Source organism: Tachypleus tridentatus, chromosome 10 (assembly GCF_004210375.1).
Source record: "Tachypleus tridentatus isolate NWPU-2018 chromosome 10, ASM421037v1, whole genome shotgun sequence".
Taxonomy (NCBI): Eukaryota; Metazoa; Arthropoda; class Merostomata; order Xiphosura; family Limulidae; genus Tachypleus; species Tachypleus tridentatus.
Window position 1 is genome coordinate 81,957,585 of NC_134834.1, and position 27,378 is coordinate 81,984,962.

At 29.7% G+C, this 27,378-nt stretch overlaps 1 protein-coding gene across 13 annotated transcripts; it reads left to right on the forward strand.

The window, feature by feature from the left end:
- Positions 1-23,476, forward strand: LOC143229713 (vesicle-associated membrane protein 3-like). Of its 13 annotated transcripts, none has more exons than XR_013016018.1 (7): positions 1-234; positions 2,894-3,008; positions 6,009-6,087; positions 14,404-14,483; positions 16,208-16,259; positions 18,008-18,153; positions 19,998-23,476. XR_013016018.1 is itself a non-coding variant. In XM_076462433.1 (6 exons), coding segments are annotated over exons 1-6 (369 nt in total). In that variant the 5' UTR covers positions 96-232; the 3' UTR covers positions 20,039-23,476. The 13 variants fall into 13 exon arrangements, 6 of the variants coding, with proteins under 6 accessions (XP_076318548.1, XP_076318547.1, XP_076318546.1 ...); XR_013016017.1 differs by lacking the exon at positions 16,208-16,259 and adding an exon at positions 15,181-15,232 and having other exon boundaries at positions 96-234; XR_013016014.1 differs by having other exon boundaries at positions 96-234; positions 17,942-18,153.
- The last annotated feature ends 3,902 nt before the right edge of the window (positions 23,477-27,378 follow it).

Sequence of the window (27,378 nt, forward strand, 5' to 3'; positions counted from 1 at the left end):
TGCCGTTTTCTGGACAACACAATTTTCAACTACGATAACTATCAGAGTCATCGTTTTATTATGACAATCAGAAAGTTTGAAAGATATGGTACTCTTGCGGTTGTAGGATAAGGTAGTTTGAGTTAAAATACCCGGATAAACGACATCACTTTCCAATCAGCGGTAGCCACAACGTCAGCAAATATCGTCTTGTATTTGATTTGATAAGTAATACTTTAAATATATAACAACAATGTAAGTCTTTGGAGTATAATTTTCAGCACACAGCTTTGAATGTGCACATAAGTTTATAATAATATAATGCATTAGCATTAAGTGTTATTATTTTAGTTTCAAAATATTAGATATTAAAGTAAGTAAACTACATTTAACTGGACATTAGTCGAAACTGCTCTGGATGAAATCAGTAGTATAACTAAGGAGTAGTGTTAGCTAAGCCTAGTATCTAGGCCTATTTTGGGAACCTATGTTTTAATTCTGTATCAGAATTTTACTATGATTTGAAATTGAACTCCATAATGTTAAGCCTGATGTAAAAATGTTTGCAGCAGAACTTTACTATATTTGCTTATAGCTCGTACAGCAACCTTATTTAAGAGCATTTGTTTGGTATAAAATGAGATCATTGGTTTGATGCCCAGGCAAGTTATGTTTATAATTCTAGAAATTATAAGTTTTGAAATGAATGATTTTATTTGGTTTTGATTTATCACGATGTTTATCAGTTGTGAAATCTGAAAATTCATTTAATCAAAATTTTTAGACATGCCTTTGTACAAAATGTTTCAGCTTTATTGTAAATAATTAAATCATGATCAAATAAAGCAAGAAAGACATTTTATACATCGTTAGTGGCTTGAATAGATCACGTTTTGGGGGTGGATCAGAATAATTAAACTTAACTTGAAGTGAGTCAGGGTAATTAAACTTATCTTTAGGTAGGTCAACTTAAAGGATAAAAAGTACTGTTAATGTACTGCAATTTTAGATGGAACATTACACTTAACAGTTTATAATATTTCAGTTTTATGATTGGCGAGTGATTCGCTGTGGACTGATGAAATATCAGTTATTTTTCACCAGTCATATTTAGTCCTAAGGATGTTTAAGAGTAGACTTGAATTTACTGTAAGCAGAAAACCTATGAAAGTGTAGGTATATGAATACATATATCTAGTAAAAATCAAACAAATAAGAACAAAATTGTTGGAGCTAGTTAAATAATCTTTGGTGAATTCTCCTTGTGATTTTTCAGACTGTAAAGTGTATTTTGAATATCATTTGGAAAATGGATTATACAAAAGTAGTTTCAAGAGCAGTTTCCTAAAATCAGATATGCCCTAAGGCATACTCAACTATTTGATTGCTTTTGTTTGTCATAGGTAAATTAGGAAATTGCATATGGTGTTAATAGTAATGCTCTTCTAGGGTGATATTCTGAAATACCAAGGGATGTGAGGCAACTGAACGTACTTCTGGAAAAATTATATAGAAATTATGTAGTGTTAATACTTTTGAAAAAGAGATAAATTTTGTATTAAAATAGTTTTAGCTTCAAACCAGAGTTTAGACTGAGATGTGAATATCTTTTTTTTACTTTTAAAATGAACTAATAATATTATAAAACACAAGAGAAATTTGAAGAATTCACAGAACTTTAGGATAAATATGCTTATTAAATTTCTATGATGTTATTATGTGGAAACCATTGTTGTTGTTAAACTGTAGTTTATTTTATGATTGATATCATGCTTACAAAGCAAATAGCAAGCTACATTTTTAACCAACCCACAGAATGAATTGTAGTATTGCCTTATTAAACATCACTACCTTTTCTGAAATGGCTATTATTAATCAAACTTGTATTTCAGTTTTATAATGGACAGGCTTTGCTCAAGTATTTTGTAAATTAGGTTCCAAATTTTGAGTTTGATGTAGCTGGATGTGTTATAGAAGACAGTTGATCTTGTCATTTAGTTTGAAGAGCCAGACAAAGCCCATATGGGTAGGATGGTTGCCTTGGTTATCTTCCTTCGTGTCAGTAATTTGAAATTAGGAACATGTTTAATCCTCATGCATATATGGTACCTTTAATGTTGAAAAATCCAGTTGTAGTTTGATGGTAATTAAATCATGTTCAACTTTTAATAAGTATTTCTTTAAAATAAATGAGCATTTTTGTTGCATTTGCAGACATGATTTCACTGGTGCTATTGTGTGAAACAAGTTAAAGATAATGATTTTTTAAAATTTGCATTATACTGATGATTTGTGTAATTTGTTTTAACTCCAAATATGAAATAGAGCTGTAAGATGTATGTGTGAGATAGTAAAAGTAAAAATTGGATTGTGTAAATATTTATATTATCCAATCTGTCATTTGAGTCACCAACTGTCACTGAGTTATACTGGTTTTAATTACTCACCTTCTGAAGAATCTCTGTACAAGAGTAAACTTAAAAAGATAAAGGTTTCTTATAGTTTGAAGTGTACATTGTATACAAATGGTATGTTTTTCTTTCATTCATCACAGTTACTCGTGAAGTGATATCACTCGGTGACAAATGGTGAATATAAAAACAGGTTGGGTGTCATATCTATTCTAAGAATATTAAATATCTTGTCTGCTGAATAATTTAAAAGGATAAATCAGTAGCATCAATCCTTTATGTTCTTCAAACCTCTTATAAATACTAGTTTACTGGTGAGTAAAAGACAAAAACAATAAATGGATAAAAAGTGGATTGTTTATTTTCTATATTCGTCCTTTACTGTAGAAGTGAGATCTGTATAACCTAACTTGGTGTAATAAGGCTCCAACTTTTATTTTCATTGACATTTCATACATAATAATTATTTATCATGGATTTTATTATCTTGTGGAACAATGTAGGTCTCAGGATGGAGGGGCAGGTGGAGCCCAAGGGGCAGATAGAGTAGGACAACCTAACCCTCAACACCAAGCAGCTTCAAAACGAGTTCAACAGACACAAGCTCAAGTTGATGAGGTACATAAAGCTAACAAATTGTTTAAAACAGATGTGTTATGATAACACACACACACACACACACACACACACACACACACACACACATATAGATCTTACTCTGATTCAAATCATGGATGATTATGTGAAATGAAACTTTGAAAAAAACTTGAATATTTGAAGAATAATTAATTCTGTGAAGGATATCCAGAGATAATGCAGGCTAAGAAAAAATAATTTTTTATCACATTTTCTAAAATAATTATGAGAAAAGAAACATGATACTAAATCATTAATTTTATTTAAAGTAGTAATTTTAAACTTCTCAATTATCTTGAAGATAATACTAAGTGATCTAATTTTGTGACACTTAATTCGTGTAGTGAAAGAAGAAATACAATATTTTTAAGGTACGTTGAGCTTCAAAACATTAGTTGCAAAAAAGTTTAATTTTTAAAGTTATAAGATTTTCATATACCAAATTTTAATCAAAAACCACAATCATGGTTTACATTTTGTGACAAATGTTTTTTCAAATGTCTGGTGAAGATTTTAACGGTAAGATAAGGTGTGCACTGAATGGGTCTGTTTTAAAAGGGAATGCAGTTTATTAAACCTTTATATTTAAGTTAAAAAAATATCAGTTGGTTCTATCACAAGTTATGATTGTTAATATATGCAGGCTATTTAAAAGTGTGAAATATTCTTATGTGATGACTTAATATTTTTACACTTTATAAAGGTATAAACTAATAGTATTCAGTTTGCATAAGTATCTTGGATAGTGCCATATACGTAACCAAATTCATTTGGAAAATTTTATTTTCATTAGTGTTTTAGTATATGGCTGAATTATCTAGTTATATTAAAATTCATGTGACTTTAAAGAAATAAATTTTGTATTCATGTGTCAGGTCTTCCTTATTGTTATATGTTCTGATACATTAACCAATGATTAAAAACTTGTTTTTGCTCCTTGTCTCAAAAATTAGATTGTTATGGATGTTTTATTTTCTAAAACATGATATAAAAATGTGATTTAGCTTATGAAGAAGTTAAAACAAATTTGGATTTTACTTAATTTTTGTCTAACACAAACACTTTTTTTCTTGTTAATACTAATGAAATAGACAGTCATATCTTTAGAAATCTAGTACTTTAAAGGAAAGTGCACACATTGTTATACAAACACTCTTTTGAAAATAACAAATTTTCTGTTTTTTTCTAATGTTACCAATAAACTTTTTATATGATGAGTTATTACAGAATTGAATTTGTGATTTTAAATTCTTAGATTCATTATATATTTTAAAAAAGTTCATATATCTGAGTTTTGAGCTAGGTGTTGCATGTTTCAAATGCACTGAAATAAATTTACAAAAGTTTATTATATTGTTGTCAAAATCTGTTGTATCAATTGCATTTCTGGTAATTAAATTTCTTGTGAGATGGCATAAGGGACAAATACTTTAAAATTATTTGTGAGAAAAACTTAAGTATATGTATTGCTTTGTGTATTTATATACCTGCTATTTCCTTGTTCCAGTTTTGTCTTTGATAACTTCATTTGGTATTGTACAGGTATTGAAATGCCAAAGGCACTGTTCCTTATTGTAGATTTTTTTTTTTTAAATCAGTGTCAAAATACTTCTCATAAATCTTAAAGTACACAATTTTGAAATTTGTGTTAAAGGTTGGTATGAAAGCAAGATCTTTATAATCTTGACAAAAAATGTCTCTTGAAGATGGCTTTCTTAAAAGAAAAATGTTCACTAGTTATGTGTTAATGTGACTGATAATTGCAAAACTTCACCCATACCTCTTATCTAGATCTACCTCTAGCATATATATCCAGGCTCCTATGGGAAAGGGAACTGTAGCAGCATGTTTGTAACAAGTGTTTTCTTCTCACTGTTACATTGACTCATCTTCATTGTATAGTGTTAGATTTTGAAAATCATAGTTTTCTTTCAGCTTATCTTTGTTGATAGTAGTTTTCAGCACTTGGTTTTGACTTTGCATTTACAGCCCCTCACAACAGGCAGTTGAGTTCCTATTTTATTGCAATAGCAGGTTGCCCAAAACAAACTTTGTCTTTTGCCTTACATGAAAGTTGAGAGAATACACTAGGCAAAAATTGTCTTGAAAAACACTGATAGTTAAAATGTTTCTTTTAATTTAGAATTCTGATCTTGTTTTATTAATGCTAAAACTATAATAACATGTTTTAAACTATACATGTTAAACATTTTAATATGTACAAAATTTAGTAATATTTTCACTTGTTTAAAGTTTAACAGAATGCATGGAAGGAAGTAGTTCAGCTTAAGGTCTATAAAGTTAAATGTGAAGCTGTCATTCTTTATTCACTATCACACTACTAGTATTAATAATAATGTTATGTATTTTAAACCATGTTTTTTTTATGATTCATGCAGATATGTTTCATATATAATGTAGAGGCTTACATGTTTTATTGACTTTGAGAGAAGTTTGGCTGAATCTGTTTCCTCATAAATATTTCCTGCTAAATATTTCTTTACTACCTGAGCTTTCCTTTGCAAAGGAGAGAAGTATTCATGATTCTAACTTCTGTTGTGTGCTACGATTATTGTTAATTAAATTACCTGTATGAAATATATTCCAATGAGGTCTGAAGTTTAAAAGTAAAGGTTATAAAATCTTTACCCTGAAAGAATGATAGGCTTTTTTCATTTTATAAGTTATATATTGATTTAATTTGTTTGTGCTTAATAAGCAATTACTAAGCAGTATAAAGTATAGCTTCCAATAAGGTCCACAGCTCACTAGGATAAGGTTTAAGATGTTATGGCGTCTCAATACGTATTGAGCTGTTTACTCTTCTCAATTAATGTTATTAAAGCTTTTATCTTATCATAAGAATCAGGAATGGTGTTGAAAAAGTGATACCGAATTATGAAAAAATTATGTGAAAAATAGAGATCAGTTTTTAACTAATTAGCTTGAACAGTTGTAGTTTCAGTAGTGTTGCTATCCTAGGTGGTGGGTATAATGCGTGTGAATGTAGAGAAGGTACTGGAACGTGACCAGAAGCTTTCAGAACTGGATGATCGAGCAGGTGAGATGCTTACAAGTCAGGCTGTGGTGTGGTAGTGTAACAAAAAAAAAAACCAGGCTTTATGAATGTGGTTCAGATTGAAATAGCAATGTTTGAGTATAAAATAAACAAGTAAATACCTTAATTGTTTAAGTGATAAAGATTTTAAAAATTAAAAATTCAAGTCATTTTTGTACTTCCTGTCTGTATTCTCCAGTTGTGTAACTGTTTCTAGAATTAAAATTTAATTAATTTATTTAATCATTCAAATACTAAAACAATGATTTATGTAATATAGTATAATTTAATAATTCATTTTGAGACTTGCATAATTCTTAAACACTATTTTTTGTTATAGTAGTTCATCTTATTTTGTATATCATATTGTGTTGTAGTATAATTTCGAGTAAGATTTTTGTTTTGATTACTTATTTTAGAAACCCAGGTGCCATTGTTTCTTTTGGAAACCTTCCATTTTTTTAGTTGTTTTACCTTAAAACATTGTGAAAGCATGAGTAAGAAGTACTTGTAAACAAATTCTATAATATGCATGTGATTAAACTGTTTTACATACCAGTGTGGCATCCTTATATTTGAAATATTAGGCATTTTGAGTTATTATAATATATGTTTTAAAATTATGAGAAGGTTTCTTGCTAAGCAGTGGCTTGCAAAATATGTCTAAAACAAAACATTCATTAAAAGTTCTTATTTTGTTCATAAACTCATTTATTTTGTAAATATTATTCATCCTAAAACACTTGAACTGTAGCAAATATTTATTTTGAATTTATATATAGATAATATATTTTTCTTTCCGTGGTTATGCTTATATTTTATTACCACACTAAGAGAATATTTACATATTTTGAACCTGAGAAAAATAGTTGTAGCTGAAAGTAAAGTAATTTTGTGTAAATGATGAATAACAGAGTAGATGCTCAGTGACAAATTATATCTGTGAATAATAGAGTAGATGCTCAGTGACAGATTATATCTGTGACAGTTGTGAGGAAGATAAGATACAATACCTGTGATTTAGTGTGCTAGAGATGTAGGATAAATACTAAAAATTTAATAAAGTTGAATAACCAAATTTTCAGATCTAGAATAGGTGATATATTTATTTAATCATTTTCATTAGTTTTGTAGGACACTAAAAGCTACAGGAAATATAGGTAATGTAAAACAGTAAATACATTTTGAGAAAACAAATAACAGACTGAGCAGGATGCAATAAAAATATTTTAACAATGGATTATTTCTTGTGAATAGTCTTATTGTAGTTTGGCACACTTATGACTATCACTAACACTTTTATACACAGGGAAAATAGTTTTATGATGAGTCGGGTTTTATCTGGATATATAGTGTCCTTTAATGAATACAAGTTGTAACATCTTTCAGCAGTAATCAGTAAACAGGACATGTAGAGATCTGTTGATTATAGTCTACCTTTTATCTGATTTCAGTGGTTATTGCTGTCAGTGGCATTAAGAATGGTTCACTGTTAACACCTCTATACTCTGTAATTATTATGAATCATTTAAAATATAATGAAAGTGAGGTTCAAATTATATAAACTTCACTTGGTGACAGAGAAAAACTTATTTTTACTACAGTGCACAAACACCTTAAAAGTAAGCAAGCTCAAGACTAAAAGAGTTTGCAACAACTTTTAAAATCTAATTGATCTGGTATTGAATACGATAGTGTGGCCTCAAATTCTAGGGTATTTAACAAACAGATCATTCATTAGTATAACCAACAGAACAACTCTGGGATGTTTATGATTGTCATATTAAATATCGTAATGTAGTCAGTCCAATGAGTGCATCAGGTAGAGTAATAGCAACTAGATGGTGAATTTATTAATGGTACAAAATATCTTGGAAAATGCAAAAGAAGAGTGAGTGAGTTAAGGAGTTGGCAGATAGTGGTGTTTGCTAATGGATTAACTGATTGCTCCATTAATTGATTAGTATGGTATTCTTGAAACTATGGTATGTGTCAGAAAAAAGATTGGCAGCAAGTGCTGCCAGCCAGTTGCCTTTGCTGTAGCCAGATGTTCAAAGTTAATGACAATGGCAGACAGCTTTAGCAGTTCTACTGTAATGAAGATAGGGTGAACAAGTTTGATGGCAAAGGAAATTGACCCTGAGACCCTTGAGAAGTTGGAATAATCTAAAATAGTAATAATTGGAAAACTTTATTTGAATTAGTTGATTATTTACATGACATTCAGTATCAGAATTTTGATTGACTGATTGTTTCATAATACTATGTAACACAAATTTTGTTCCTGGATGGTATGTTTTATTTCTCAATTACTTATGTTGTAAAAGTACATAAAATGGCCATTATTCCCTTCAAACTTTGCTTTTGTGACCTGGACAATGAAATTTAGAAATTAACCTATTTTCTATGTAAAAACAGGCAAATTTGCACATTTTCATTTACATAAGGTCTGAATAAAACAACATATGAATCAAGATTTACATGTATTTATACTAAAGTTATACAAAAATGTTTAGAAGTGAGTAATTTTTTGAGATTTATGACTGTAATATAAATCACTTTCACATATCATCCCCCATATATAGTCTCCCATCATGTTTTCATTATACACTTCCAGGCCACAAAAGCAAAGTTTGAAGAGAAAAATAGGCCTTTTCCATTTACTTTAGACATAAGCAATTGGGAAATAACACTTTATGCCTAGGAACAAGAAAAAGTAAAAATTTTGTTACATAGTGCAATTAGAAATGTTAATTTTGATTAATCAGTTGTTGGAATAATCTAATACAGTAATAATTTGAAATGGTAATTTCAGTTAATCAGTTTTTTTATGTGACACTAATTGATGTAACAACTGCTAATAGGTAATTGATTAGTTGTCCAACTTTTTGTGAATTGTACAAAGCAAAAGCAGTTTGTGTAAACCCTTTGCCTTAATAGGAGGACTACACCTTGTTCCATGTTGCTATATAATTCTTTTACACATGATTATGGAATGCTATTTCAAATGCCGTACATTACTCCCCACAATTCAACCAATTTGTTTGGTTGCATTTAAACTTTATTAGTTTTAAAATAAACTTGTATTGTTTTAATAATGTTTGTGTTGGGAATTTGTATAATTTAAGCTGTAGTTTTAAGTTTTCCCTTATATATATTGTTTCATAACATTTATTGTAGGCTTGAGTTCAATGTATTGTTGGAAGATGAATTTTTACCTATTGAGTTGTGTTCTTGAGGGAATGGAGTGATGGATGAGAATGTACTTATTAACAGTCAGGGTGTTATCAGTGTTGTGTAGTTAACCAACACCATTTGTTGAATTGCAGCCCCAAACATTAACTGATTCTCCTCACCATTCTATGCTGTAGGCTGTAACATTGTCTGTAATACTGTTATTTTCACTGCTGTGGAATGAATTGTTAATTCAAACTTGAATTCATCTATAGACAGAAACATCTCTGGTTTTGCTCATTACACATTTTCTTACCTGATGCTAACTTCAACTTTTTGGTTTCGTTACCTTCACTCATTAGTAATTTTTCAAACAGTTTCATGTCCTGGGACCTTTTCATGCAAATACATATTATACTGCTTGCTATAACATTCACTCATTTTTACATTAAAATCATTAGCAAAATCTGTAGAGAGCTGTTGTGTATCATGCAAAGTTTATATGCTAAGTTATTACATACATGATTCTTTTAGTTATCTTGCCACAGTGAACCGTATTTATGAATAATTTGATAAGAATAAGTAGCATATGTTTTAGTAACTCATTAGTAACTCAAAGGACAAACTGTATGAAACCATGTCCATCATTTGATTTACCATTTTTTTTTAAGCTGATTGGATAACAGTTAATTGTAATGTTAATTTATCAACAGGTCACTATTTTCTGATACAGGTAATTTTCACATGAGAAAGAGTGGCATTTCATAACATCTGCTATTTATACTTTTTTTTTTTTGATACTATATAAGAAAGATCCATGGATCTAGTTAATGATAAGATTTCTAATGTTGGTACTATTTCTGTAACACCAGATACATAGTAATCTCAACAACAAATAACATTTTACTGGTTTCATAGAACATGTGAATGTACGACATGCTGTTATTAAGGTGAAACTTTTTCGTTAGTGATGCAATTAAGAATATGTTGTAAGACCTAATAAATATTTGAGAAATAACAAATAAAAATATTCATGCCCTAATAAGATTTAATGAAGAAAATATGAAAGGTTATAATGATATCGGATTGTCAAGTGGATCATTTTTCCTTTGTATATTAAACTACATATGAGGTGTGATCAAAACGTTCTTAGACTTCACTTTTATTCCAAAGAATGTACATATATCAGTATTATATGCTATCCCCTTCAAAGTAATCTCCTCCAGCTGATACACACTTGTTTCAACGATCCTGCTATTTTTGGAAGCCATGCTGGAAGTCTTCAACTGTTATGTGACTAAGTTCTACTCTCACATTATTATAGATGGTTTTGGTTTTTGGAAACAGAAAAAAATCACATGGGGCAAGATTGGGAGAATACGGGGGGGGGTGTGATATCACAGGAATGTTTATTTCTGCCAAAATTTCTTGAACAGACACAGCAGTGTGTGAAGGTGCATTGTCATGATGAAGACACATGCAGAGTCTTTCAGTTAAAACATCTGACACAATCTAACGAAAATGTCCAGTTCATCAGCAATTTCGCAGATAGTTAATCATTAGTCACTTCAAATGTTTTTCTTTACTTTAGCAACTGTTTCATCAGTGGACAATGTTGATGGTTACCCAGAACATGGGTCATCTTGGACAGATTCCCAGCCATCTTGTAAGTGTTTAATCCACTGATAAACAACAGCCTTACTTAAGCAGTCATCACCCAAGGCAGTTCTTAATATTTTGAGAATTTCTGTTCCTCCTTTACAATTTTTAACACAAAACTTGATGCAAACATGCTGATCTTCTTTTCTGTCCATTTTTATTATGACGGGGGCAAGAGATATGTCTGTCTTTGAACACAATTTTTGTAACACAGGTATAAGGTTTGAAGAAATGGCTTGTTCATAAGGTAAACCACTATTTGCACTTTGTACACACCTCAGTGAAGCTCACTGCCTTTGTACTGGCACCTATAACAGAAGTCTTAGAAATTTTTGATTGGGCCTCGTATGTCTACAAATTCTCTGATCTTTCAGTGAGATACAGTTAATCTCATTACATTCAGTTGAAAAGTTGTTACATATTTCAAACATTCATTTTTTTAGTATGTTTCGAATTAATGGTTGTGCAAACTGGTTTAAATATGCTTCAGTATAAACTGGTTCAAGATATACAGACAAGATGAAATTAAGATATCCATGAAAGGATTTTAAAATGAGAAAGCAATATGTCTTGAGGTAACTGATGTCAACGACCTTAGTAATAACCCATATTGGAAGGGTATTTGAAGAAGTTTCAAAGAAATGTTAGCTTCATGGACCCGTTAATTTGAGAAATTATTCCAACTGACTATTCTTCATTGCTGTCTTTTAAAAGATAATACAGGCCACTGTGGAAAATGGACAATGAAATCATTCTTCACAAAAAGACTTGACACTTTACCTGTTCTTCATTGTTATGTACTGAAGGATAAACAGCATACCTTGCACTAGAACAATGAAAAGCTTAAAATGGATTTCATGAGATACAAAGAAGAACCAAATTTTGCCTTATCTATTTTGTTGATTCCTTGTTTTAAATTAGCATTTTTTGAAAGGGCAGCTGTATTTATAGAAAGTACAGTTTATAAGAAACATGAATAAAATTGTTTCTATATCAGGTTTATGTAACATTTGTGAAAATATTTAAATTCTGGCATCACAGTACAATTTATTAAACAGTGACAAAGTTTTGTATTTAGGATTTGTAATTTTGGAAAAGGAGAATAGTATTTGCACTTTCAATTTATTTAATTAATGTGAAGTTTTAATTGAATGATTGTTGTTTGAAATCTTCCTCTCTATCCATACAGGAGCTTTATTTTTCTCTTGTACTTTTTGTTGGGTTTTAAATACATAATTGAGTTGAAATGTGAGAGAAAAATACCTCTTCCAATTCTTGTTTATGGTTTTTTAAGTATTGTTTTTATTGATTTACTTATTTTGCATCTTCATTAGTTTCAAGGCTTGAATTGTATTTACTTTGTTTATCACTATTATTCGGGACCAAAGAAATTCTGGTTTGTTAATAAACATGATTTTTCTGCCTGTGAGAGGTACCCTGGTAGGAAAAGAAGTGACTAATATTGTGTTATGCATGAGAAGCTTGTGTAATTGATTAATATATTGTATATCTAATTATTAACCTTTGTTTTTATGAAAGATTCTAGGGGTTGTTATTATTATTATTGAAATAATATTGTTTACCATCTTCACAAAGCCTGGCTTTCTTCCCTATTGATGCTAACTTAACCCAATTAACCCAGTATTTTATCTTCTGCATCTGTGTTTGTTTGACTGATTCTAATAACCTAACCCCTAATCAGGTTGTGGATATTATGAAAACCAACGTTGAGAAAGTCTTGGAGCGGGACCAGAAACTGTCCGAGTTGGATGATCGTGCAGGTAATAATGGCTTTTACTGGTTGGCTTATTTGCATTTTGGGCTTTGAGTTGCATGCCTAAAGATTTAAATGAATGTATGCATATATATAATTTGTTATCTTTAAATACCAAATGTGTAAAAACACAACTAGAAAGCTAATAGAGCTGGACAACTAATGGAATTTGTTAATGAATAATTTTCATGAAAATTAGTTTGTTACTTTAAACTATTATTTTGTTCTCATTAGATGGATAAAAAAAATGAACATAATGCCAAAACTTAGATTTTAGTTAGCAAAGCACAGATCGTCCATTTTGTAGCTTTGTGCTTAACAACAAACAAAAATAGAGCAACACTGTGATTATCTGGATAGTTGTAATAATAAAAGAATAGTAATATTAATTTGAATCTGTAATATTAATTAGTGGTTTATTTATGTCAGTCATGTCACTAATTAGTTAAATTGACCAAGCTTGACTGAATGAAAAATCATAATGGCAATATTTCAGTTTCTACTTGGAATAATTGGAAACTAGTTTTGATTAGTTGATTATATTTATGATTATAATTGATATAATCATAATTTTGATTAATCTTTATTTTATGTGGCATTGTAATTGATACTTGTAGGCAATAAAGTCATTTGCCTGGTTTCATGACCAGATTAATATAGTTTTAGTATTTTGTAGTATGTATGCTGTTATCAAAGGTTAATCATTTAAATTGAAAATTGTAAGACTAAGTAACTTTTAGAACTGATCACTTTCCAGTTATACATGTCTTGTTCACAGATGTAAACTGAATGCTAGAGGTGATAACTTGTATTTTTTATAGAAGAAAAAAGCAATGTAAATCAGTTCTCCAGTTCTATTTGTTGTATGTCATTTATGTTTTCTCAAATGTTAGTTATCTGTGAGAGTCTGAACCCTCAAATATATTTCATTATAATATTGTAAGTTAATGCTTATTTGTTTTCTTCAACCCTTTATCACTGTGTGTGTGTGTGTGTGTGTGTGTGTGTGTGTGTACATATTAATCTGTATGTATATATGTACATATAAAAGATGTTTTGGAATTTTTGCCCAAGTTTATATTTAAGTGTACAAGTTAAGGTGGCAACAACTTGAAATTAAAAATTAAATATAGAGAGCAAATCAGCAATATATATATTCAATGCATAAAAAACATAAATAATTTTATAAGTCATTATCAAACTAATATTAAAATTTATGAAAAGTTTGAGATTCATCCAGTATTCAAACATTTAAACAAATGTATTGTACAGTGATTTTATTTTTTGTGTTTGTAGTGTATTGTTTGTTTCTAACTCAGAAAAAAATTACAAGTTTGCATCAGCATTTACATATACTGTTTTGGCATTATACTGGAACATTGCACATTTTGACTTGCTATTAGAAAATTTTATAAATTATCCACACAGACTATTCTGAACTACAGTATTACTTATGAGGTTATAATTTATCTAAGTGCAATAAATGTACTTAAAATTGTAAACTCTAAAAAGAACATCAGCTATAATTAATATTAGTGACATTTAAAAAAAATGTCAAAAATCTACTTAAGTGATAAAAAGAAATGTGTATTTAAAGCTTTGGTTTTGTTGGTTCTTTATTTTTTTAAAAACCAGAAGGTAATATATTAGATTATACAAAAATAGTGTATTTCATGTTATGAAATATAAGTAAACGCTACTTTTAAAATCAGATGCACTTCAGCAAGGAGCTTCACAATTTGAACAACAAGCTGGTAAGCTGAAGAGAAAATTCTGGTGGAAAAATTGTAAAGTAAGTTTTATTTTTTTGGTATTAGTGAAAGCTGTAAGACTTAAAAACAGTATAGTGCTTAATGATTGTAATCCTTCAGATTACACTTATGTTAATTGTATTCTCAGGAGTTTTAAGACAGTTTGCTAGTTTTTCGTATCTGGCATACAGTTTTGGAGTTTTTAGGCTAAAATGGAAAAGGTTGATAATGGTTATAATTTTAGATTTATGGAACAGAAATGACAGTATAGAGACTATTCAGGCATAAAATAGTTTTTTTTTTTTGAAAGATTGATAAAAAGTGTTAGATGTTTGATTATATGGATATACTTCTTTTTGTACTTTGATCTCTAATGATAAAATATTTACAGTTTTAATGTAATATTAGTGTTAGTTACTTGACTGGAAACAAAATTTAATGATATTAAGTGGGTTTATGCTAACACATAATGATAATGGAACAGAAATCAAATATGCAAAAATTTTGTGACTTTACATTAAGTGAATATTCAGGACCACATATACATTTTAATGCCTTAATTCTTACTTTCTGGATAATTAACAATATAACATGACTAATGTTTCTTAATTTATTTTAAAATTAACCAGAAAATAATTCGTATCCACACTTAGTAAAACTATTAAAGCATCAGTTGACTTAACCCTTGGCAAACATAATTTCATTTTGCATAATGACCAAAGAAATGTCTTCTTTCAGATGATTGCTATAATGGTTGGAATTGGTGTAGTAATTATTGTCATTATAGTAGGTAAGTATCTTTTTCTCTGGTGGTGTGTGAAAGGCTTCTTTTTTTACCCTTTGACAGTTATTTCATTTTAAACTAATTTCAATGGATTGAAATTTTGTTACATTATTTTTAACCTTTGGACTGTTGAATTTTTCAAACAACAAATGAAATCAGCAAAGATTCAGAATTGACAAAATTGTAACTTGTTGAACATAATCTTCCATCAGTAAAAATATATTAATTTGCCATTATCTGAACACAAGTATATTTTCATACATGCAATATCTACTGAAGAAATAGTGAAAGATAGATTTATAGGAATTAGCTTGATATAGTCTTCTTCAAAATTAACAAAGTTAAAATATTGTCCTGGTATGAAATATGTCCATGAAATTAATCTTTTGAAAATTTGTCAGCATTTCATATTGAGAAATACTGAGATATTTAGAAATCTAGATCTGTTGTCAAGTGCTGCTATTTTGCATATTATAAAAATTTAATGTACAAAATGGATTGAAGTTTACTCCCTAGTCACTAGTAGTGTTTTGCTTTTAGACAAAATCTTGGAAGAGTTGAGAGTGATATTTCTTGAATATTCTCACATATAAGCAGTTTTTAAATGATAATTTTCCTGAGCTGAATCGTCATATGATAATCAGTGTATCCAAGTGCTTTTAGGTTCTTCATAGTCAATCAGAAAGAAGTTTACAGATTTATGATGCTGAGATCCAGCGTTCATTTCCCAATAGTTGGAGTATCACAAGTTGCCCAGTATGTAGCTTTGCACCAAAAAAACAGTTTTTCTTGAGAATCTACACAGCACAAGTGTAATAAACTCTTTTTGTCTGGTTATTTATCTAGTGATTTATCTGTTGTTTGAAAATTATAGTCAGTATCAAATTATCTATATTATTTATTTCAGTCCATTGAAATAAAGGTTACATGAATCTTTATTTATCTTTATTTCTGTTAATCCCAGCATCTTTTTATTTGCAGATGTGGGCCATAATTATAGGAATTATTCTCATTATTATTATTATAATTATTGGTGAGTTTATTTTTTTAAGAATTTTTTTTGAAAACTGTTTTTTTTGTTTTTCATATATAATTTTGTTTGAAAATAACTGTTTTGTTTATTTTTCATATTTAATTTTGTTTTGAAAATATGTTGGTTTAATTGTTTACATTCATTGCCTTTTTATCTTGGGTAATGTAAAAACATAATTTTATGATAACTTACAAATTGATTGTGATCAACCTTATATTGGCTAGTTAGTGATGTAAACATCTTTTCTGTAATAATGTTTTATTCTCTGTTAATGTGTTAAAAATTTGAAGAATACAAAATAGTGACTAATGGATTAACTTAGAGAAAGATGTAACTTTTAGAAGATTAAAATGGCTTTGGAGGGAATACATGCCTGTTAAAGTTATAGAAGGTTGAGTTATGAAACGTTTGAGAAGTGGATCAGTGTTGGGATTTCTTTGCAGTAGATAAGATAAAAGCAAATATTTGGTATTTCTTTTGCAATTGAATAGCGTTTTAGTAAAAATAAGTTATACTTTATATAGAGCAGTAAAAATTTCATTTACATGATAGAATGATCAACATAAAGCATATTAGATTTAATTATCAAGTTTTCATTATAGTTTCAAAAGGAGACAGCTTTTTTATTTGGATGGATGTTCTTTCACTTAACATTTTGTAAAATGAATGAGCACAAAATGTGAAGCAAATTTTTAAAGCTTTTATTTTGAAATACTGAGTGATTTGTATCAGCAAGGTTGTTGTATAATTTGTTTTTGTTTTCATGACATATGTCTTAAGTGTCTTAATAAGCCCAAGTTTCCTTGCAATTTACACACACACACACACACACACACACACTCACACATGGGTGAGTGTATGTCATTATTTCTTCTTGTAATAAGCACATCTATAAGTCATTATGAAAATATAGTAATTTTCTATGCATTATCTCCACAGCAGAAAATCAGGCTATTTACTGTTAACACTTGACCCCCATGTCTGATTTATCATTAACTGTCAGAATTGAGGTTATTTTAGACCCTCTGATTACTTTTATAAAAAATCCAATTTTCTGAAACAATTCAGTTGTAGAAGCAGTTAGTTGGTGTCACAGTTACTTTCAATTCTGTTACACACACAACTAGTTAGTGTAGTACACAAGCAGTTTAAACTGTGTGATCACTTGCCACAAGAAATTTATGTGTTCGTAAATTCTGCTTGCTAAGAGAAATGCCATCTGATTTCTCTTTAAACATTTTATTGAAATAGTGTTTGTAGTTTTCTCTTTATTAGATGTCATGAAAAAATGTACATTTTTCCATACTTTATCAAATTTGATAGAATGACAAAATCTCATCCTTGTACTTGTCTTCTCACCAGTTATCTGTGTACATTTCTTTTATAAAGAATCCAAGTTACTGTGCATTCACTCTATTCATGTATGTTGAATGTGAAGTTACTTTAAAGCTCATAACATTTAAAGTTTATTATTTTATTAATATTATCAATCTGTTCCAATCCATAAAATATTTGTACAAGTCAAGTTACATTTATGTAGTGCTGTCAGCTAAAGCTATGTTTCCTGTTGCTAACTGAATAATTTTGTGGTCATAATGTTTGGAGAAGTTTTAGTAGCAGTAATATTAAATTAGATAGATTTAACTTCTAGCTGTAGATATGTCTTTTATTTCTCTTTTGAGATCTACTAACAGTCTTGTACTTTCTTTGCCTGCTGCTTGCACTTATGATCATGGGTAACCTTGAAGCCTGGGTCTATAGTGGCTGACGACCTACTTGCCTGTCCTTCCTCTTGATACTGAAGCCCATGGACAAGTACAGAATCATTATCCACTGGGCAACTATGATCGGGAGTTGGGAATAAGTACATTATGGAAACAAATTCATTTCACATGTATTACTTTACTACTTTCTTTTGCTTGTACATTCATTATAAGTATTTGAAGTCCAGACCATTCTTATACAGTTTGTTCTTAATGCAGTTTGAGGACTTCTTGTGTTTGAATTAGTTTGCTATTGAGTTTAATAGCTGACTTATTGACATTTTATTCAGAGAATGTATCTACCAAGTAAGAGTACCTGAGAACTAAACCAAACTAACTGGGTAATTTTATGCACTAGTTTCCAGATATTTTTTTGCTTTTTGTAGAATTTGTTTCCATAATCTAAACTATTTAAATGAATTTATAATTTGAATATATGATTAGGAACTGATAGCTAAATCACTTGTTACTTCTATGTTCGTGTTTCATAACTTCTTTAATTAGAGCAAATGAATTCATTCCTTTGTGTGGAATGTAGAGAGATTTGGAGTTGAACAATGTTTGATCAGTCATTCTGCAGCTTTACTAAAATTACATTCTGGCTTTGTTTTCTATATCTTAGTGCTGTCATCTTTGCCTTAAATGTAGTGTGATTTTGTATTTTTTCATGTTGTATTAAAGCTTCTCATATCCTTATTCCTTCCCAGTGAAACCTTACGTCTCAATTGATGAACTATATACCTATATGTATCCACACACATACAATGCATCATCTGAATTGTATCACTTCAATAACCTTTTATGGTACGAGGAGATAAAACTAAAATTTGTGAATACATGTTTTAAGTTTAACTCTACCCATCAAGACATGTACAATAGCTATGATTGTGTTTTAAATAAAAGATAAAACACAAAGTATAGAATTATAAGACTTGTGTTACTTCTATTGAAAAAAAAGTAAAATTTTGAGTTTGTTTTTCAGATTAGTCATAGGTGTTTTGTTTTGTGAAATTGAACTGTCATAAATTATAGTACACAAACGTTGTAAGTAGCTGTAACTTTGTCAAATTTAGTAAATTCAAGATAGAAATGTAAGGAGTTTATATGCTTGTTTTAGTTTCTTACATTCACCAAGCTAAGAATGGATACATAGCTGCAAGTAGCTTTAACATTTCTTAAGACATACGCTACAAGTCACATTGCAGATTTATCGATAAAACTGAGAAACTGTTATGTAAGTAAAAAACAGACTGTTTTGTATCAAAAACAAGAATATATCTAAAACATGTTTGATTAATCATAAAATGACAATGAATTTTTTTAGAAGAAATGAAGTAAGCTGGTGCATAATAGGCTCATATCAAAATAAAAGTTAGAAAGTGAAAGTGGGAGTACGGGAAAACAAAATATGTACTGTAATACCTCTAGACTGCTGCTGAAATTGTAACCAAGCAGCTTGTTAATGAATTTACAAAAAGTTAAAAACATTATGAGGCTTAGTCAATATTTGTACTTCTAGCATTTACTTATAGTTATCAGTTATTGTTAAAAACTGTATCCTTATTGTTTGTAATGCAAATTAAGAATTTTTTTGTTTTTCAATTCATGACATCCATAATTCTAACCAATACTTTAAAATATCTGATCGGTGAAGCAGTAATTACTATGGAAGGCTATGCATGTCCATGCTTCAAAATGCTATGTTCAAACAAACAATAATAGAAAAAAACATCAAAGTGTAACTTGTTTGGTAATTGACACTTCTAATAAAACTCAGTTCTGTTTCTTTCTCTTATTATTTATCTACAGTTCATATTATGTTCATATTTTTGTTATAATTTTATTAAGGTTTTATTTATTGTGACTTAATTTAACAGTTAACTGTTCTGTTAATTTTTATGTTTGTTTGAGATTATTTGCATGACTTTAATTTCATACTTTTTTTAACATTATTATATGTTTATATTTTCTGTAGTGTATGCTGTCACAAAGGAAAAGAACAAAGAGGAAAGTTAGATTGCTTTTTAACTTCCATGCTTAGTTTATGTAAATATGCCACAGTTGTAAATCTGTCTCAGAGTACTGAAAACAAACAATTTATTAAAGATATGTAATTTTGTATATATAGTCTTTTTTTTTTCATAGCTAGTCAACAGGTAACTAATAATCTTCTGTGACATTTTTTTAACTACTAATTGGGTAGTAAAAAAGAAATATATATACTTTACAACTGTTTTTTTCCCCCTTCAATTTTGCATTCATACTGTAGTATTTTTTAAGACAAATTTATAGGGTTGGGAAAATGTAGATTATTAGTATTAATGTTCTTTGTATTTTGGTATTTAAGTGAATTTTTATTTGTATTAAATTTTGAGAGAATTTGAAAGAAATATTAATGGAGAATTCAACTGTTTTTGTTCTGTTTGTAGATGTTTTTCTTTTTGATAGGTATGTTGTAATTATTCCAGAAAAGAGGCAGATGCAACTTTGATGAATTTTCTTTTGAAATTAGCTTCCTTAAACTATTAACTGTCACAAGACCATGAGACCAAACAGTACTATTTGTTTTATGCATGTATAAAGATGTTTATTGTATTGGAAAGTAAGAGTTAGATTGATAATATTAAAATACATGAAAAGTGAATGTTTGAATTGTTTATTTATATGGAACAGAGCTATAGTTAAATTTCTTTACTTTTTAAATTATTTTGTATTCTACAACAGATGGCACTGTAGTTTATCTTAAATTTTGGGTGGGAATTTTAATTTAGTCACAAAATTTTAATTTTTGATAGATGTTTTATTTTTTGTTCTCTAAAATTATCCAGTGTAACAAGTACTTATAATGTGATTTTAATGTGTTTCTTATCTTCAGAATATCACTATCTGTAAGTCTAATATATAATTACCGTTATATGTTACGTGTTAAATTGATGAATTTGTGTTATTTCTAAATTAGAATGTTTTACAATCAATTTTACATATCTGCCAAGAGTAGAACAGCTTTTGATGTTTGTGTTTTAGAATGATTTATACAGTAAAAAAAATAGCATTTGTTTCAGTCTGATTGAAAATCTTGTTGGTATGTAGTCCACTGGAAGTCGTTTTACACAATTGCACATTAAAATTTTGTTAACCAATGGTCACTGGGCAACATTTATAGTAGCATGTGAAAGAAAGCAAGTTTCTTGTTACATTTTTTTTTGTTACATTTCCTTATAGTGCACAAGATGTGGGAAACTTGTTAAACATTTATAATTGTATTTATACAGGGTGTTCGAAAAGTCACCGTGCACTTATATATTTATTAACAGACGTATTTCAATATAGAATACAGGAGGTAAATATGAATGACAATTATAAATAATGCTGAAAGTGACCCCCGTTGGCATCAATGTAGGCTTGGATCCTTCTTATTTTGTTTCTAAACACTGCTATCAGTTGCTGGCTTGTAATAAATAGACATGATTACAAAACTGAACAGTGACTTTCCGAACACCCTGTATATACACTACATGAGGCTTATGAATTGATTTCTGTGCTTTTTACAGTGATATAAAATATTTTGATTGTAAAAATAATGATGAAACAAATTTTTCTCTTAACCATTATAAATATTTAATTGTAAATCTTTTATTCTATTGACATTTAGGTGTAATTTCTGCTCATACCAATTCCCATTGTTTTATTGTATAAATCCTTTTGAGTATTGTCAAAATTTGATATAATACCTTCATTACTTTTAGGCGTAACTTAATATTTTATGCTAGTGGTAAAATAAATTGTCACTCCACAATAAATGTTTAAATTACTCTTTCATAGTTTGGTGTTCATAGCAAATGGTAGTAGACTGGATGTCATTAAACATTGAAAGAAATGGGATACACCTCAACACGTGAAGGTTCATTACCATTAGTTTCATTAAAATATACCTCCAGAAAAGTAAACTGTTTAAAAAAGTTTGCTACTTTATCTTTATTTGCAAGATTATAATTTGCCCATTAAAAACACAAGCACCAACATATGTTTTTCTGTATTCCATTTTCTCCATTATAAGTTCCCATATTTTCACCGAGTTGTTAATATTTGATTCCTACTTACTGTGCATGTATATTCATATTTTCAATAGGATTTGTTGTTAAAGATGACATTTGTTTCTCTCTATCTGTTTAAAACTGTACATACATGACTTCAGCTATATGAACATTATGATAAAGGATTTGATCTTCATTATGTTTTCTTCAGATAAAATGAAGTAGAAATTTTATGATAAATACAAAAATCCACACTTAATGTCAACATGTGAATAAGTACACAACACGTTGTGTTGTATCTTTTTATAAACAAAAGTATTTGTTTATGTGCAAATTACACTTCATTCACTAACAATGTAGCAAATGTTGTTTTCATAATTGCTTTTTGTCTTTTCTGTATTTTAATAACTTTTCATGTACTGTATAATAGACACAGTTATACTTTGCACTGTTGAAACGTGTTAAATCATGTTCATTTGAGTTTGCAAGTGCAAATATAACTTTCAGAATATTTCTAATATGTCATTTAAGCGCCACCCAGTGGTTAGCTTGACAAACTGTCGAGCTGATATTCCGTGTTTCACACCCTGTTAACCTTCTCCCTTCAAAGAATAATTGTTCCCTGCTTTTTTGTGTGTTATAAGAGTGGTAGTGAAATCACACACTTTAGTCCGATAAGAGTTATTGGTGGATCATGTTAACTATCTGCCTTCCCTTAATAATTAAAAGACAACTCTCGTAGATACCTCTTGGGTAGTTTTGCGCGAAATGCAATAAAACATGTCACTGTGTTAAGTTCGTGGTGCAGTGGAAGACCGAATATCTAGATGTATGTAAAAGAGAAATATTTGTTTAATTGTTAGACAGTAGCAGATGTACATAATAGTTGCAAGATAAAACTTTTAGATTTTCGAAACTGATTTTCTTAAATATTGAAAACTGGAGTATTACGTGTTATGCAATTTGTGACAATTTTAGAAATATTTCGAAAAATATAATAATGTTGCATTGTATGTAGTCATAACATTTATGTAAAAAGATTGAATTTTAAAACTACATGAAAACACCTAAACATAAAATTATGTATAACATATGAAACAAAATTTATAGAACAATTCAACCATCATTTTCCTGACACTTAAAAATCTTATATTACTAGTGTTGAAATAAGTGGATTTATTTACTATTACTTCTTACGTACTTTTTTTTAAAATCACATATGAACACTTAATAGTATAGAGCTGTTTCAAAGTGTAAAATAAACATACAAGTTATGACCAGTGTTTTGGGTGAGAAAGGTATATTTTGAATATCTATATATGTGTATTGGGTATGTAAGGCAAGTGAAGCAAGTACATGATGTAATAGAACTTTTGCTTTCGTGGTATGTTATAGTAATAAATATTACGTTGAGAGAGCAGTGAGTTTGTGGTTATATTTTTTATGATAATATAACAATCGAGTTTCATCACTCGCATCATGACAGAGGGGAACAGGCAAGATTAGAATTTATATATAAACTTTTGCTAAAACCTCATAAGCATACGAATAAAACTACCAAAGTTTATATATCTGAGAAATATATTCAAGCAAAAGTATTCCTCATAAATAGTACTCATCCAAGAGCAGTTTATGTTGCAAGTTTTAAAAACCGGCATACATTTAGACCATAGATCCTTTGAAAACAAAACGTTTTTATCAAGTTACGATCCTAAGTACTCGTGTTCTTGGTAAGGATGAAGTGTTGTGACGACATGTCCTTTTCTAAATATCAGCCCAATAAGAATCGCTTAACTCATAAATATGCCACAACGATTTTACAATACGATGTAGAAACATATATTCTCGACAGGTACTAATTGTTCTTTCTCCATTAAAATGTGATAAATTGTTTGTGGTGTATGTTTACTCAAATATTCCTTGATTGGGCTTATGTGTTTAGTTTCAATTTCTTTTTTTATGAAAATGAATTTAAAACAGAGCCTTAAATATACAGATCAGTTTAATATGTATATGCTTTTGTTCTTTATGTAATTTCTTTTAAATAAGTTGTGATGTTGTGATAGGTGGTAAATAAATTTGAGCATTTTGTTTACCGAAATCCAATAGATTTTGCGTAATTGTACAGATAAAGTATGACAAGATTCTAGAAATTATTTCTGACTAATTGATAATAGTTTATATAGAAGTATCATTATTTATCAAATATACCAGTTGTAATAAATCGTACCTTTTATTTGATAACTAACCAACTAAACAATTCTCGAAAATGCATTTTTCAAATAATTTAAAAGTATAATGATCAGAAAGACGAAAAAAATGTTTACACCAATTTTTTTATACGTAATTTTAATATCAAGCCTTAAAGCACTCTCCTAAGTGATTACCCAGTTCATTAGTTCGCAAAGTAGGATACAAAGTGAGTAGCACGTGGTGACAAGTTCTGAAAACCAATTGCAAATTCTACGATACTGGTACACTGTAAATAATATAGTACAACAGACTTGAAAACTGAACCGTATTTTTTTTAGATATTATAAAACCTAAATTAAAATCTTTGAAATATATCAGACGCTACTAATACGAATTACGTATTAGGTAACTGTTTAATAATGATAAATTCCAAACCCTGTTGTGACTGAATTTGAGGATGCTCTATTTTTCTACAACAATACCCGTCAAATTTTTCAATTCATCATTTTTTGACATCTGAGCACATACATTTTCCTGATGCAAAATGCGATGGAAAGGTGGCAGCGTGGATTTCACGTTATTCTTAATTAAATGCTGTTTCAAAAGAGAAACAAATCCTAATTTCGCCCCAGTGACTCATATCTGTTGTGAGAGAAACCAGTTTTTAAAGTCCAGATTGAATTTTTTGGACATTTCAAGAAATTTGTTTTAAATGTTTTTTCCACATGCTCAGTCTCGTAATCCACAAAGGCCAAGCATTTCTTCCTTCATTTGAAGATCTGAAGTTACATATCGAACCCAAAATATCAACTGTGCAGTGTGACTAACATCTGTTGACTCATCTAGTGCTAAAGAAAATACAAACAGTCTTTTAGTTGTTCAAACAACTGATTTTCTGTCTTTCGCCAACTCTAGCTTTCCGTGGGCAATTGTTCTTTGACTTAAATGCAAATTATCTACCTTTTGAAGAACATCATCTTTTATTTTTGAATCGTAATTTTCCAACATAGTTTCAATGACCACAATCAACATTTATTTTACTAGTTTAGCATCAGAAAATTATTTCTTTTTTTTTTAACTAGAATCCAAGCTACTTTATAGCTAGCTAACCTATTTCTTTTTAGGTTAATCTTTTTAGGCTTCCCTTTTGTTCATGAAGTTGTGCTTTCAGACGGTTAATTTCATTTATACGATTTTTCCTGGCTCGGCATGGTGGGTTAAAGTGTTCGACTCGTAATCTGAGTGTTAGTGTGACTAACATCTGTTGACTCATCTAGTGCTAAAGAAAATACAAACAGTCTTTTAGTTGTTCAAACAACTGATTTTCTGTCTTTCGCCAACTCTAGCATTCCGTGGGCAATTGTTCTTTGACTTAAATGCAAATTATCTACCTTTTGAAGAACATCATCTTTTATTTTTGAATCGTAATTTTCCAACATAGTTTCAATGACCACAATCAACATTTATTTTACTAGTTTAGCATCAGAAAATTATTTCTTTTTTTTTAACTAGAATCCAAGCTACTTTATAGCTAGCTAACCTATTTCTTTTTAGGTTAATCTTTTTAGGCTTACCTTTTGTTCATGAAGTTGTGCTTTCAGACGGTTAATTTCATTTATACGATTTTTCCTGGCTCGGCATGGTGGGTTAAAGTGTTCGACTCGTAATCTGAGGGTCGCGGGTTTGATTCCCCGTCGCACCAAACATGCTCGCCCTTTCAGCTGTGGGGGCGTTATTATGTGACGGTCAATCCAATTATTCGCTGGTGAAAGAGTTGGCGGTTGTGGTGATGACTAGCTGCCTTCCCTCTAGTCTTACACTGCTGAATTAGGGACGGCTAGCACAGACAGCCCTCGAGTAACTTTGCGCGAAATTAAAAACAAGCAAACGATTTTTGCTATCGAGTGGAAATTTTACATCAAATTCGTTGGGAAATTTGTTAAGGTGTTACTTAAGGTTGTGTACTTTATTATTCCTAAAACCTTTGTTACACAAAAGACACACTGGTTTATTATTTACTTCAATCACTGCAAATTTCAACTTTCATTAAATTCTTGTTTCACATTTTTCCAGTCACGCGTCATTTTCTTTTCGTCAGTAATGCCAGAATCAATTAACTTGTCTTTATTTTCTGAGTGTTCACCATCATCTGGATTCTTTCGTTATCGAATTATCCACTTATCTATATTATGGGATTGAAAACAAAATATATTTAAGCACTTGAAAGTCGCATAATGAAAATATGTTTGCAAGCGCATGCAAAACAACGCACACTCGATAACAAACATCTAAACCAGACTGACGTTACAAAATGGGCGGAGTCTGTGGCAGTGATGAAGCGATATTAGCGATGACGTAAGGCTGTGCAGTTGCTGATTACCAAATTTGCGATAAAAAATAAATGATGGAAAAAAGTTTGTTCCTAAGCTCGAGCTAGCCACAATTGTGCTAGCCAGTGGCCATAGAGTTGCTAACCCTGATCTGAAGAATCTTAAGTTTCTTTGAATGAGTTTGGTAAATGCATCTCGTTCTTTTTATGGTATGTTTTTTTATTGTGATTCCTCGTCCAACATCGTTGCTGATATATTTATATATAAATATAGATATACACACAAAAATAAAAAGTTCATCTCCCGTGTCTGGTTTGTGATCTTTCATTAGTTGGTTTAACTCAACCCATAATTTTTCAGTCGAATTAATATCAGGTGATTGACTTGGTCATTCCGTAACATCAGTTATAAGATATCTTTTAACGATTTCTCGATTCCAGAGAAACTTGTTTGATCATCTTGTAAGCTAATTAGAATGAGAATATATAAAAACTCGCAGCAGATTAACAACATTTCTTAAAATCATGAAAAGTTCAAATATTTACGAAAGACTGTGTTAAAATTAGGAGTTGAGGTTATATTTGAACGGCCCAGCATTACAAGTTGATTAAGGCACTAAAATTCTACTCCAAGGTTCGCAGGTTCGAATCCCCGTCCCATCAAACATGCTTGCTCTTTTACCGTGGGGGCGTTATAACAGTCAGTCCCACTATTCGTTGATAAAAGAGTAACCCAAGAATTGCTTTCCCTCCAGTCTTACACTGCTAAATTAGGAATGGCTAGCACAGATAGTCCTCGT